The sequence below is a fragment of the Ruditapes philippinarum genome, unplaced genomic scaffold, assembly GCF_026571515.1.
Source record: "Ruditapes philippinarum isolate M1 unplaced genomic scaffold, ASM2657151v2 ctg1365_1_1_1_1, whole genome shotgun sequence".
Classification (NCBI taxonomy): domain Eukaryota; kingdom Metazoa; phylum Mollusca; class Bivalvia; order Venerida; family Veneridae; genus Ruditapes; species Ruditapes philippinarum.
In genome coordinates, this window is record NW_026865458.1 from 80,181 (window position 1) to 95,599 (window position 15,419).

Below are 15,419 nucleotides of genomic sequence, written 5' to 3' on the forward strand. Positions count from 1 at the left end.
TAAAACTGCAAATGAAATATGATTGATAGATCTAAAAGATAAAGAATTTCCTACTTTACATTTTCACTAAATTTCGTGAAAGCATTACTATTATATAAACAAGTTTTCTTTTCATATCACTTTATTTACTCATAATACTTAACTTAGCTTACAGAACTTTTTTTTTGCTTAAATAATGATTTCCATTCTTGATCCAATTCTACCATTAGATAAATGCAAATGTTTATAATATACCCAAAACAGACAGTTTTAACATTGGAAAACTTGATCTCACTTTTATACTTATTTACTACGGTACTTTTAAATTACAAAATTAAGTACAAACAAGATTGCATTTGAGAAAAATGCTATGCCACCGCATTAATACCTAAGCTCTAGGCCTTTTGGGCATTTACAAGAAGGTATTTTAAGTTTTTGAAGCCTTGTACCTTGTACCTACAGACAATAAGATTTTTTTATTTTTTACTATATGTATATATTGAAAATCAATGACCCCCGGGGCGGGGGCAATTTTGACCCCAGTGCTATAATTTGAGCAATCTTGCTAGAGGTTCACTACACAATGTTTCATGCAAAATATCTAACCTCTAGCATTTGTCAATTGCTAGAAGAAATTTTTTTAAAGTTATTACTATATACATATAACGAAAACCAATGACCCCCGGGGCAGGGCCGATTTTGACCCCAGGGCTATAATTTGAACAATCTGGGTAGAGGTCTACAACACAATGCCTTATGCTCTAGGCCTTTTGGGTCTTTACAAGTAGGTATTTAAAGTTTTTACTATATGTACATATAGTGAAAATCAGTGTCCCCCGGGGCGGGGCCGATTTTGACCCTAGGGCTATAATTGAACAATCTTGGTAGAGGTCTTACCAGGCAATGCCTTATGCAAAATATCTAAGCTCTAGGCTATTTGGGTCTTTACAATAAGGTATTTTAAGTTTTTTACTATATGTACATATAGTGAAAAATCAATGACCCGGGGCAGGGCCGATTTTGACCCCAGGGCTATAATTTGAACAATCTTGGTAGAGGTCTACCAGACAATGCCTTATGCAAAATATCTAAGCTCTAGGCCTTTTGGGTCTTTACAAGAAGATTTTTTAAATTTATTCTTATAATTCCTTTTGGTTGCCATGGCAACCAGATTTCTGCATGGAATGAAATTCTTTTGAACAACTTTGGAAGCCCTTCACCCAAGGATCAATCCTGCCAAGTTTGGTTGAAATTGGACTATTGGTTTTTCACAAGAAGATTTTTTACGTTCACTATATAATCTATATAACAATGACCCGGGGCGGGGCCGATTTTGACCCCAGGGCTATAATTTGAACAATGTTGGTAGAGGTCTACCAGACAATGCCTTATGCAAAATATCTAAGCCTTAGGCCTTTTGGGTTTTTACAAGAAGGTTTTTTAAGTTTTTACTATATGAACATAGTGAAAATCAATTGACCCCGGGGCAGGGCCAATTTTGACCCCAGGGCTATATTTGAACAATCTTGTTAGAGGTCTACCAGACAATGCCTTATGCAAAATATCTAAGCTCTAGGCCTTTTGGTCTTTACAAGAAGATTTTTTAAATTTGTTCTTATAATTCCTTTTAGTTGCCATGGCAACCAGATTTCTGCATGGAATGAAATTTCTTTGAACAACTTTGGAAGCCCCTTCACCCAAGGAACAATCCTGCCAAGTTTGGTTGAAATTGGACTAGTGGTTTTTCACAAGAAGATTTTTTAAGTTCACTATATAATCTATATAACACACACACAAACACACACACAAACACACACACACACACACACACAGGTGAATCGCTATATGCCACCGCATCGCAGATGCTGCGGTGGCATAAAAAAGCATCAGTCTATATATAAAGTGTTTATGTATGTTTTGCTTTGGAGACTACTCGTTAACCGTGATGGTGATAGTTTTTCCTTTAGGATCATCAAACCTGTCCATGGTCGTGATGTTGGCAATCATCGTGATACCATAGAAGAGAATCGTGAGTAGTAACAATGTTGTGATTATACCCATCCAGATCGGGATCGTGAAGAATTCAACGCAATCCCATACATCACTAGTGAAATACTCGCTACTTGAACTGTTGTACGGGTTAAATGCTTCAATCTGGAAGTAGAAAAGATACAGTTATTAAGAGATGGATTTAAAAATCAATACACATAAAATGAGATCATCCAATTTGCTATGTTTGGTTATAACTACATGTATTAAAGTGGCTTAAAATGTCTAGCTTCACTGGTGGAGGGAAACAACAGGGGCCTTCCTTTAACTGAGAAGGCATACCCCATCCCCCCTTCCTGGCTGTTCCTTACTGGTGAAGATAGAATCAACATCCTTTCCCCTGACCCCTGGTGATTTCCTTAAAGGAACTCCACTGAGGTCTAAAAGCCTAAATATATAAAACAAGAGGGCCATGATGGCCCTGAAGTCGCTCACCTGTATATAGGCCCGCGGAGCGGGTCAGTTTAAACCCCAGGGCTTTTATTTGAACAAACTTGGTAGACACCCATTAGAAGATGTTTCATGCTAAACATCTAAGGTCTAGCTGGTCAAGTTTTTTCTTTACACATACAGTTAAAAACAATGACACACCTGGGGCAGGGCCAGTTTTGACCCAAGGGCTTTTATTTGAACAATCTTTGTAGACACTTACTAGAAAATGTTTCATGCTTAATATCTTAACTTTAGCTATTCAGGTTTTTTCTAAGAAGATTTTTAAGTTTTTTCTATACACCTATAAGGAAAATTAATGTCCCCCGGGGCGGGGCCAATTTTAACCCCAGGGCTTTTATTTGAACAAACTTTGTAGACACTCACTAGAAGATGCTTCGTGCTTAATATCTAACCTCTAGCTATTTGAGTTTTTTCAAAGAAGATTTTTTAAGTTTTTGTTATACACATATAAGGAAAATGAATGACCCCCGGGGCGGGGCGAATTTTGACCCCAGGGCTTTTATTTGAACAGACTTGGTAGACACTAACTAGAAGATGTTTCATGCTTAGTATCTAAACTCTAGCTATTTGGTTTATTTCAAAGAAGATTTTTTAAGTTTTTGCTATACACATATAAGGAAAATCAATGACCCCCTGGGGCGAGGCCAATTTTGACCCCAGGCCTCTTATTTGAACAAACTTGGTAGACATCCATTAGAACATGTTTCATGCTAAATATCTTAGCTCTAATTTTTTGGGTTCTTTAAAAGAAGATTTTTTAAGTTTTGACTATATGCATATAGGGAAAATCAATGACCCCCTGGGGAGGGGCCAATTTTGACCCCAGGGCTTTTATTTGAACACACTTGGTAGACACTCACCAGAAGATGTTTCATGCCAAATATCTAAGCTCTAGCTCTTTGGGTTTTTTAGAAGAAGATATTTAAAGTTTTTTCTTTTGGTTGCCATGGCAACCAGAGTTCTGCATGGAATTAAATTCTTTGAACAATTTTCAAAGGTGACCACCAAAGGTACATTCCTGTGAAGTTTGGATGAAATTGGATTAGTGGTTTATGAGGAGATGTCATTTAAAGTAAAAGTTTACGTACGCCGGACGGACGCCGGACGAAAAGCGATCACAAAAGCTCACCCTGTCACTTTGTGACAGGTGAGCTAAAAATGAATTTCTTACATAGAGATCAGTTGGGGAACTTAATACAGAAACATATGCATAAGATAATTAAGAAATATATTCAGAAATTAATTTTTGTGCTTTTCTTAGCCTGATTTGAGTAACAAGCATTGCAACACTTTTCAATCTTCAATTTTTTCAGTTACAATAATTATTCTGGAAAACCTAGAGGCACCCTTTTAATATGGTTAGGAAGACCCCTTGTTACCTTCCTTACTTGAGGGAGTAAGATCCCAGGTGACCCTTCCCACTGATAGAGGAAGACCTAGAGTCACCTTTTCACTGGTGATGGAAGACCCCAGGTTCCCCTTTTCATGAATGGGCGAAGACCCCTGGAGCCCTTCTCACAGGTGAAGGAAAACCCAATGTGCTCCTCCTCACAGGTGAAGGAAGACCCCATGTGTAACCCATGCCACTCCTTGCATTTTCAAACCTTAGCTGCCATCAGATTTACAGACTGTAACTTTTCAGATGTGGTTATAATTTACATTTTCAAGTACAACATAATCAAATGATCAATTTTAGATGAACATCTTTTAGATTACAAATGTAGCAATTAATAACTCAATTAGATGTATACATTGGCAGCTGACACCTTCTGTACACTTGGACCACAAGACCATTGTCAAGCACCATTTAACATGAAAGATGAAAGCAGGTGGAGGCAATATTCATAAGTACTTAATTGTGTTACATGATACTTATTCAACATTTATATTAAATCTTAATATGAAACTAACATATTGTATTTAGCAACAAGAATATTTATCACTGTCAAATAAATAAATAAATAAATAGTAAAAGAGCCTGGATAATACAAAATTTTCTAAGTTCAAAAAGGGCCATAACTCTGTCAAAATCCATGTTAGAGTCATGGGCCTTGGTGAGTGACTTTTTATTATGCTCTCAAATAAGTGTGTAAAGTTTAAATCCATTCCCTTATGTAGTTTTGGAGATACCAACTTGCAACCAAACATTTAACCATAGCGTGACCCCAAAAGCTATCCTTATTCTTCTAACAGTCAAGCTAAAAATTGCATGCTAGAAAACAAACCTGGAATCCATTTAGTATAACTTCGACCGCACTAGTGCCATTAAAATCCTTCCTAGTGTAGTCACGGACAGCTCTCAACTTTGTACAATGGAAACAGAAGCCTTTGGTAGCCTGTATCTTATAGTTTATTGGCATATCATCAACATCGTTCTCTGTGCCAGAATTTCCAGTGAACTTGAAAGTACCATTCACTGATATAAACTCAAACAACCTATTCTCCACTATCATCATCCTGTTAAAATAAGGTTAGTAAAAATGAAATGTACATTTTCTTGTGCGAATCATCATCACTTTCATCATCAACATCATCATCACTATCTACATATCTACAATATCATCATTGATAATATCATCACTAATGATAGCATCATTGCCAATATCATCATCAATATCAACATCATTACCAATATCATCATTGCCAATATCAAAATCATCGCCAATACATGTATAATCATCAATATCAACATCATCATCATCGTCAATATCATTTTTGCCAATATCATCACTAATGATAGCATCATTGCAAATATCATCAGCAATATCAACATTGCAATATCATCATCAATATCAACAGCACATCACCAATATCATCATTGCCAATAATTATCATCATCAATATCAACATCATCATTGCAAATATCATCATTGCCAATATCATCATTAATGATATCATCATTGCCATTATCATGAAAAGTTTATTTCCATAGGCAAAAGATATAATTTTACAACTCAAAAAAAGCAAACTTTAGTTCTTATCACACACAAACCAAAGAGAAAAATTAGATACATACTCAAGTATGGCAGATCCATTGTCCCCTTTGAAGCTTAAGGTCAACCTGAAAACATAAAGTGAGATTATTAAAAAGAAACCTGGCAAAACGAAAATTAGCAAAATTAGCAAACGCAAAAGACATTATTAATTAACTCCATTAATATCTACTTAAGTAAGTTAAACATAAAATGTAAGTCCTAATATAAAATTTAACATAATATCTCTTTGGCTATTTAAGTAACATTTAATTACTGGCTATTACACAATTTTAGAGACATTTTCAACCCCTCACTTCAAGTGTTATGAACAATTGTTTTAGAAATTAGTCAATATAACTAATGAAATATATATATGATTACAAGATACATTGAAGGGACTGAAAGTTTTTTACATGATTGTACTGAAAATTATTCTTTGAGATTAATGTTTCAGTTGAGGCAGGTCTAGATCAAAAGCTTGTGTGCAAAATTTCAGATCATTTGGCTAACTCCAATTTTCCAGAATAATTATTCTAATTGGAAACAAGAGGGCCATGACAGCCCACCTGAATGTAAATATTCTCCATGACAAGGAACAAATAATATTGCAAACTTAAGTGAAAGCAGATATAAAATCTAAATCCTAAACTCACATCACAAAGTTCATATTTGTATCTGAATGTAGTTTAAAAATGTTACTGGTTGCTGTTGCTAAGGGAAAACAACAGTTTCATAAGATGTCAATGTTTGCTATACAAAATATATGTTTTCTTTGAAAGTTAGTGTGTGCAATGAAATTCAATGGTAGATTCACTCGTTGTTGTAGAAAGTTAATGTATGCTGCTGGTTGCTATGAAAATTTAAAGTTTGCTATGAAAAGTCAATGGCTGCTATGAAGTCATTAGTTGTTATGGAAATTAAGCTTTAGCTCTTGTAGATTTAGAAATAATTTTTTTATTACTATATACATATAAGGGATATCTACATGTATGTTCCCCCCTGGGTGGGGAAATTTTGACCAGAAAGCTATAATTTGAACAATTTTTGTAGAGGTCCACCAGACAATGTTTCATACCAAATATCTAAGTAAAGCCTCTATAGTATAATAGAAAAAGATTTTTATTTGTTTTTACGATACTACCCAACTTTTGCTAAGCACCATAAAAGTTAATTTCTATATTATCACAAGTATAAAACAGATTTCTTTTGAATTTTTGAAAATCCCTATTCAGCAATGTTTTGAGATATGGGGAGTAGTATATAGGCATATAAGGAAATCAATGACTCCCTGGGAGGAGGCCAATTTTGACTCCATGGCTTTTATTTGAATACACTTCGCAGACACCCAATAGAACATGTTTCATGCTTAATATCTACGCTGCAGCTCTTTTGGGTTTTTTTTACATATAAGGAAAATCAATGATCCCCTGGGGCGATGCCAATTTTGACCCCAGAGATTTTTTTAACAAACTTGGTAGACACCTACTAGAAGATGTTTCATGCTAAATATCTAAGCTCTAGCCCTGCATGGAATTCAAATCTTTGAACAATTTTAAAGGTGACCAACCAAGGAAAATTCATGTATAGTCTGGATGAAATTGGGGTAGCGGTTAATAATGAGATGTTTTTTACATTAAAAAGTTTACAGACAGACGCCAGCCAGTCGGCACTGGACAAATTACAATCACAAAAGCTCACCATGTCAGTTTGTGACAGGTGAGCTAAAAACATGTGCAATATAAGGAATACACTACAGTTAGATTACAATGAAAAGCAATGCCATATGAACTTACTTCACAGTTTCGTTGACTTTAGTAATGTTCAAATTACGTGCATCTTCAAATGGGAATACTGTGTGAAAGGTGACCGGTTTTGTATTAGCATCTTTAGGTTTTGGTGTGATGTATACAGACACAGTCTTGAGGAATACGTTAACCCTCTCGATGCTGACAAATGTACCGTTACTGTCCTTATCTTTTTCTTCCAACAACTGACGACCACCATGTACCTCCATATTCTCAGCCTGAGAATGAAAAAAAAGTGTTCAGCCAAACAATTTCTCTATTTAGCTTATAAATGTTAGTAAATAATATATGAATTAACGCCAAACCTCATTATAAACATATAAAAGGTATGTTCACTTCTTTTTATCTCAAGAGAGACCTACGCCTCGGGTAATATCAAAACATGGAAATAAACCAAAATTCAACATTCTCTTTTTTTAAAATAAAACCATAGATTTAAGCGTCAACAAAATTTCCTTATTTTTGACAAACAATAGACCTATACCTCGATTTAACATGCTCTTCTTTTATCAGACCATAGCCCTATGCTTTGATTCAACATTCTTTTTTTATCAAACCATACGGCATAGCTCCCTATGCCATGATTCAACATTCTTTTCTTTGATCAAACCATAGCTCTATGCTTTGATTCAACATTCTCTTCTTTTATCAGACCAAAGCCCTACATGTATGCCTCAATTCAACATTCTCACTTTTATCAAACCATAACCATGCACTTCAATTCAATATCTTTGTTTTTTAACAGACTTCCATTCAACATTCTCTTCTTCTATCAAAATATCAAAGTCTGCATCAATTCAATTCTCTTCTTTTTGTCAAACCAGAGACTCACGCTTTATGCTTCTCCTATATGTCCTTATTCAACAAAGAAATACCTCACATAATGGACAGTTGGGTAAGAAGATATGTACAGGCTCTTTATAACAATTTTCAAAATATCAGCAAACCCATATTTGTTCAGTCAATGTTATTAGAATCTCCTGATAAACCTTTGTATTTTTTTTCAATCAAAATATTTAAGACCATAATTATGCAAATGATTACACTAAAATCTTCTATAAACCATTACCATACCTTAGATGATGACTCAGCAGTATAGATGGCGCTGTACTTGATGCTACGCTTGTTCATGTGATGTAGACATTTCCCAATAGCCTCGTCTAAAAATAGAATTGTAATATTTCATTGGTAATGGAATACAAAATCATTTTTTCTAGTTTTCTAGAATTACTAACTTGAATATACACCATTGAAAAAGATAATTACCAACTGTTTGACTTCATCCTGTCATTAAAAATACAATGGGACAAGTTTTAACACCTACCATTTCTTTTGAAAGAACCAAATTCTTCCTCACTTCTGATTGGCTGCAGAGAAACAATGATGAGATAACCCTCATTATCCTTAATTTTCAAGTTGGCAAATTCGTCTGGGTTGTCTACCTTGATAACCTTTCCTGAGAAAACTTTTGACAAACTTTCAATTGTTTCCTTAGGACTTACAACAGCTGGAAGATGTACAGAGAACTGGTCATCCATGGCCGACTGAAAAACAATAAATGTATGCACAAATAAGCATATGTGTTGGAAAATGTATCAAAAACTGTATTGTCAGTATTTTATTTATTGTAAAAAAATTAACAACACTTCCTCCACATTGTCAGTTTTCCAAAAGTCTCCTATACATTTTGTATACAACTAGAAATGAGTCATGGATATTCCCACCATAGGTCAATATTAGCTCCGCATACAACCTTGACCTGGATGTAGCATATGACACATGCTCTGACCATTGTGAAGATATCTTGGGATTTATATCTAAATTTTTGTTACAAGAATGTTTAGTTTATCCATCAAGAAATAAGAAAGTTATAAGATGGAGTCAAAGCAGACAAACACAATTTAATCTTTGACCTCAAAAGTGCGACCATGACCTTGAAGGTGCATAAATGGGTCTTGTGTGCCACACATTGTCTGACTGTGGTGAAAGTATATAAATTATATTATGTATATTACAAACATTTATCAAGTAATATCAAAGTTATAAGCTGAACACAATTTTGTGTACACACATACATGTACATACTACCACACAGACAAGGTAAGCACTATTTGACCTTTCGTCATTTTATTGCTTTTGATAGAGGTAAGGTTATTTTTATCAACTGGAAATATGTGTCATCTTAAACCCAACATAAATATATGACTTAAAATATATAAATTCTCAATAAAAAAAAGTCAGTTGAAGTCTGTTGGAGGTTAGCCATGGACAAGACAGACTTCTGTTACAAGTCATATCTAGAATTCAATCTTTAATCACACAGATGCCCAACAGCATTCAATCTCAATTTGTCCTGATAATGAAGTGAAATCATAATTCTTCCTTTTTTATGACATCTATTTACTTAATTAAAAAAAAATCATTGTTTGAATGTTCAAAACACGTCTTAAAAAATTAAAATCCAAATTTTCACTAACCTTAACATTTTTAAAGGCTCCACCATCACTGCTAGGGTTGTAGACATCGGCATGGTTAGTGAAATCTTCTACACTCAACTGAAACAGAAGAAAAAGTAATATTAACTTCGTAAATCATGTAATGTAAAGATTTCTTCAACCTGAATTGTGTTGGTGCACCATAAAACCAAGTAAATCATATCAAAATATGCTTATTAAATGTGTTGAGTTTCACCCACCTCACACATCCCTTTGTCTCCTGGAACCAAAAGTGATTAGCCTTTGCCACCAGTATAGAAAGCCTTCCCAACCTGCACTTCCCTACCCTGCAGGCTTACCAGGCTCTCTATAGTTAGCTGCTCAATTTATGTATTTTGAAATCCCTATAACCTAAAATGGGTTGTTCCAAATGTAAAACAGGGCAAATCCATTACACAAATTTAGCAGGTTAAGGGTTAAAATCTAATCTGCATACATTTATTATTACCTTATCTTGTAGAAATACAACAACTGATTGACTTGGATCTGAGGTCAATGGTTTAAGGTATTTATCTGTGAAGACATCATCTTTGATCGTTTCTCCTGCATAACTCTGCGGTAAATCACTTAGTGGTCTGAAAAGAAAATGAACTGTGATACAAAAGAATTGATACAAACAATGTGATAGCAGGAACCAGACAACTAAAAGTATGCCATAACAGTAACACTTCAATGTTGTACACTGGTGAAAGGCTTTTTAAGCAAGCAAAATAGCTACAAAGAATAAAAGTTTGATCTTCCCTGTAAGTGCTAGAACACTGGGAAAATTACCACTAAATATGGGGTTATGTAGTCTACAGGAAGTGGCGAAAGTTTTTAAAAGCTATTTTTATGAAACGCAGATCTATGACAGATTTCTATACCTATCAGTGAATTGTTTATGTCAGAGTTAATGACAAGGGTATTCTGTTAATGTTAACAATTGCCAACTGTTCAGCTTGTTAGAAAAGTCAAGGTGATCCAAGTGAAAACAGAAGCGGTGCATGAATTTCTGAATGACACTTTTAAAACGAAAACTGTAAAAAAAAAGAATTTTTTTTTTATCCGACTCCCCACGGGCTTCCATATGTGATGTGTCAATGGAAAAAAGGGTAATGCAAAGATATAATAATTTGGAAATGGTATAAAATATAAGGTGATTTTGAGAGTAGATGTCAATTGTGTAATGTATCACTGACAAATAAATATTTTATTTGGAGTTTAAGGCGTTTGGTTTGGTTCTCCACACAAGTGTCTGTGAAAGATTCGGGGAGCAATTTAAGTATTGAAATGAAAATAATAATGTTGCTTTCCAATAACCTACCTAGTTGGTGACCAAATAAGAACAGGCGTTTTAGAGGCTTGAGAAACGCCAAAAGCGATAAATAGTGCAAAAATTATGTTTGACATTATTGTAACTTGTTACTTCCGGTTGAAAGTCATATGAGAAGGAAATGAATAGTTTTTTTCCACGGAAGTTTCACTTTAATACCAGTTATCAAATTCATTGTCTTGCTAATATCTTGATGTTGGTGATAATTAAGGTTAAATTCTTAAAAATAAATAGATTAATAAGAACACAGCTACTAAGCTCTTTGGAACTTATGCACAGAACTGAAATTCTAATTAAAATATTTCAAACTATACTTTACTATCTATAGCCGTTTTTTCCGGACTGGAGATTTTAGGTTATATGCCACTAAATATATTCCTGCACTATTCTTAAATTAAAAGGAGGTCCCTCGAAGCATTAGAAATCGAAAGACCTGTTGCAAAGGAGATTCCCCGAAAGCATTAGATGGTAAGACCACTTACTGTCACTCCTGAGGTCCCGAGTTCAATTCTGAGTAACGCCCTAGGGATTTTTTCAGAGATACTTTCAGTGCTTCCTTCCAAAAGGTGTACTGGTAAGAAATCCAGGTAATCCTCGCATATTTGATAGTGCTATACACTGGGCAGGTAAAAGAACCAAAGGGTCTATTCAATAAGAGCTAGGGGCTGGTTTTTCCGGATTCCGTTGTATCTCGTAGCTGTCTCTGAAGTCTAGAGTCATGTTTACGTCCCCGCGAGGGGTTTGACATCAATGGAATATAGATAGATAGATAGAGGAATAACAATCTCCAAAAACGGTTTAAAAAAAGCTAAGCTTAGCATCATTGGTGATGTTCCGGCTTGGAATACTTTATGAACAACATGAACATGAATCAGCAATGAACCTTAGTGTCACAATATCAGAAAATCTAACCTTGAACACTCAAATTGAAAACAATGTTTAAAAAACAAACCAAACACTAGGCTATCTTCAATGAAACATAAAGGTCCAGACCACAAGACATTTATCCGACCCCAGTTCCAATGTATTGTCACCATACACTGGAGCTCTCATCGGTCAGACTAAGTAAACAAGGAAATAACTCAGCCATGCTTGATTCTTTAGAGAGGAGGAGTATATATCAAAGACGAATATATCCATATAGATCCATGTTCAATAAGCCTGCAAGCCAGATTGAGCATGTATCAACTTAAATAACACCTGCCTTTCTTTTATTTGTTTTAAACTTTTATTTAACTTTTAAACCTCTTTTTATGATTCTTACTAGTGATGCGTAACGGCTAGATCCTCATCAGTGGTTTGACTAAATGGAAGATAATTATATAGATAGCTAGAAAAGTATAGAAACAATAAAATTACAAGAAAACTGCAGACTTGGTAGATTTAGCCTGTACATGAGGGATAGTGAAAATGTTCAACAACCCTCATGTCCCAACCCAAGCACTTCAAAACTTGGTGTTCTGGAATAAATGATCCTCACGGATCAGAAAAATGTTACAACAAAGCCTTCAAAATAATACAAAAAAAACGTAATCTATATATGCACACCATTCAAAATTGTATCAGGTATCGAAAAGCATTTGTTCTCACTATAACAGCACTTTAGAAGAATGGGGAAGGAATTGTTACTTAGTAATGGTATATCTAAAATGTTATGGCTAAAATTAAGATTAATTGTTTGCACAGATGTTTCACTTTTCACTGTAATGAATAGCTTTGTTCCGCTTTAATCCAGTGTCATTATGACTAATCTTGCTCTTCATAAAATGAAAGTTTGAATAAACCCATGAACAAAAAAAAAAAAAAAAAAAAACTGGTAGCTCAAACCAGACTTGTTAGTTTCATTAAGGATTACCATTCAAGTGCAAGTTAAAGTTCTTCAGATTTGAGATTTGAAACGAACATGACAAATATTGAAAAATAAAAATGTAGAACAACTAAGACTAAGACATATGCATTATAATTTTAACGATAATTGTTCAGCATATGCTAAAACGAACATTACTTGTGTATGTGACAATTATAACAAATCTTGTTGTACAGCATAAAGATAATGTAGTTTATATATTTGATTAGCATGATGACGTAATCATGCTATGATGTTGATGTTTGTAAACAAGACGCCTTTTGAAACTATTGTGCATAATTATCAAGCTACATATAATTATTTATATACATAATTGGACAATATTGTCTGACTCATTAATTCAGGCTTTTAATTTGAAGGGTTGCATTATTCTATTTTTTTCTCTATTTATTCTCGTTCTAATTTTGATATTTTCATCTTAAAGATTTTGACACATAAATTTTGCTCTTAAATAAACAGCTTGAACTTGTAATGAGCCCAATTATGTTCTAAAATATCTGTGTTCCTCTTGGTTTAATTTTGGTTTCCGTGGGCTTAATTTTATCGGCTATTTTTTTTTGTATGTCTGTATTCAAACAACTCCAATCTACATGTGTATTTATACAGGACTTACCGTGTGGGGCTTTCTTTAGGGATTCCGTTTTTCTATATTTTATGGTCACATCAGTGTTATTTGTGCCGTGTGGTGGCCGTAAAATGTCTCCCCGTACATTTAATCAAAGATGTTATATTTTCGATCCTTGAAGATCGTTCAGCACGACATAATTGTTGTGTATACATGTTATGTGGTATTTGCACTTTCCAGTACCGTACATGAACAGGCTCAATCAAACCGAGTCTGCAACATTTTTCAATTTTGCCGTGTTGGGTTTTCTTTAGGGATTCTGTTTTTCTCTATTTTATAGTTTCTTCTATTTGGCCTTTTTTCAACTTGGGTGGCTCCAATATTCCTACTTGAATACTGTCTAATCACCCTTAGGTTATGTTGCCTGCTTTTTAAATTGTCTTTTGACGTCTTATCTGTGATATACAGGCCTCATAACCTCGGATCCCCTTTCAAAATTCCATTTTATTTAGTTCCGCCCAATGTTTTCTCGTTTAGGGCACACTCATTTTTTTAATTGGGGACCATACGCCGCTTTTCATGGAATGGCACTACTGTGTCACATTGAAGGTTCCATGATAACCGCCGTATGAACACATCTGCGGATGTTTTTAAATTCAAAATGTCACCATTTTGTGTATAAATGTTGAATTCTGCTTAAGCCGGTGCTAGGAGGCGTGGACGGTAACTTGCACTTTCCAGTACCGTCCCCATGAACAGGCTCAATCAAACCGAGCCTGCAACATTTTCAAAATTGTCGTGTTGGGCTTTCTTTAGGGATTCTGTTTTTCTCTATTTTAAGAAAAACTATTCTTATTTTACTCTGTTAGAAGTTTACGTATTTTATATTCATCATTATTTATTTATCGTGATCAGTGTTGTTGCTGATAAATTATAAATATTAAGTAGATACTTATGGTACAGTAATTTGTTATTTTACATGTGACAGGGTAAATTTTTATGCAGAATATTAGTCGTCTTTGAAACATTCACGCATGCTATACTTCTTGATATATTTGTAAAAAATAATAATGCCAATGAAGCAGTTTGAAGAAGTTAATACACGGAGACAGATATCCCTGGATAAATCTACCGTAAAATTTACAATATACATACATGTATTTGTAATTCTGTATATTATGACTCTGATTCTTTTTGTGTTATAGTTCAGCTGTCTTTTTGTTAGTGTTTACGGATGAAAGAAAGACTTTACCTCATTTTTATTTTGTGACACAAGTGTTAAGTGAGATTCATTACCTTAGGGTGATACTTAACAAACATGTAGTGTTTTTATATCTAATTTTCACTACCATATTTTAAATTATTATTAAATACTGCACAAAAAATAGTAATTACAGAAATAGCAAAATGATCGAGCACAACAGCAGAAAAAGATATTGAGGTGAATTTTGTCAACTTTTTGTAAAAATAAATCTTCCTGATTTTATAACAATACAAAATTTAATTAGTAATTATCTTATAACCTAATTTAAGGTCTATAACAATTCAATTAGCCATAAACATGGTCTTTCAAATTCAATTCTACATGTATTTGAAAAACCTTGTCACAATGCTTTATTCTTATATATGAGGGTACAGAAAACTTTTTTCATAATCTTCAAAGGTTGAAAAATTGTGGAAATTATTTTGAATAATTTTAACATTTTCTTTTATTTTTTTTAAGATTGGGTTACCACACACCAACTTATTTTATGTTATATGGTGAGTTTCAAGCTTTACTGGTGGAAATTTACTAACAGACTTTAACTTGAAGTGGTTTCACACCCTTTCTTGACCTATATTGTAAAGGTATTTCTATTTTAAAAACCCTAACATATATAAAGAACAACTGTTGCATATGCTCATCAATTTGATAAGAC

General features: G+C 34.0%; 1 protein-coding gene across 1 annotated transcript; it reads right to left on the reverse strand.

Moving 5' to 3' along the window:
• Nucleotides 1-1,833: 1,833 nt before the first annotated feature.
• Nucleotides 1,834-11,219, reverse strand: LOC132729111 (V-type proton ATPase subunit S1-like). The gene is made up of 9 exons (XM_060714851.1): nucleotides 11,060-11,219; nucleotides 10,205-10,331; nucleotides 9,739-9,816; nucleotides 8,586-8,805; nucleotides 8,336-8,421; nucleotides 7,250-7,479; nucleotides 5,498-5,542; nucleotides 4,707-4,938; nucleotides 1,834-2,133 (listed from the first exon to the last, which is right to left on the reverse strand). The coding sequence occupies exons 1-9, from the start codon at nucleotides 11,143-11,145 to the stop codon at nucleotides 1,909-1,911; spliced, it is 1,329 nt and encodes a 442-aa protein (XP_060570834.1). The 5' UTR covers nucleotides 11,146-11,219; the 3' UTR covers nucleotides 1,834-1,908.
• Between the last annotated feature and the right edge of the window lie 4,200 nt (nucleotides 11,220-15,419).

Excerpts from the sequence above, each read along its gene's own strand:
- LOC132729111 (XM_060714851.1), bottom strand. The coding sequence starts at position 11,145 with ATGTCAAACATAATTTTTGCACTATTTATCGCTTTTGGCGTTTCTCAA. Across the intron at positions 7,480-8,335 it reads CTGCTGAGTCATCATCTAAG|GCTGAGAATATGGAGGTACA; the intron begins GTATGGTAATGG and ends TTTCATTCTCAG. Across the intron at positions 4,939-5,497 it reads AATGGATCTGCCATACTTGA|GATGATGATAGTGGAGAATA; the intron begins GTATGTATCTAA and ends TTATTTTAACAG.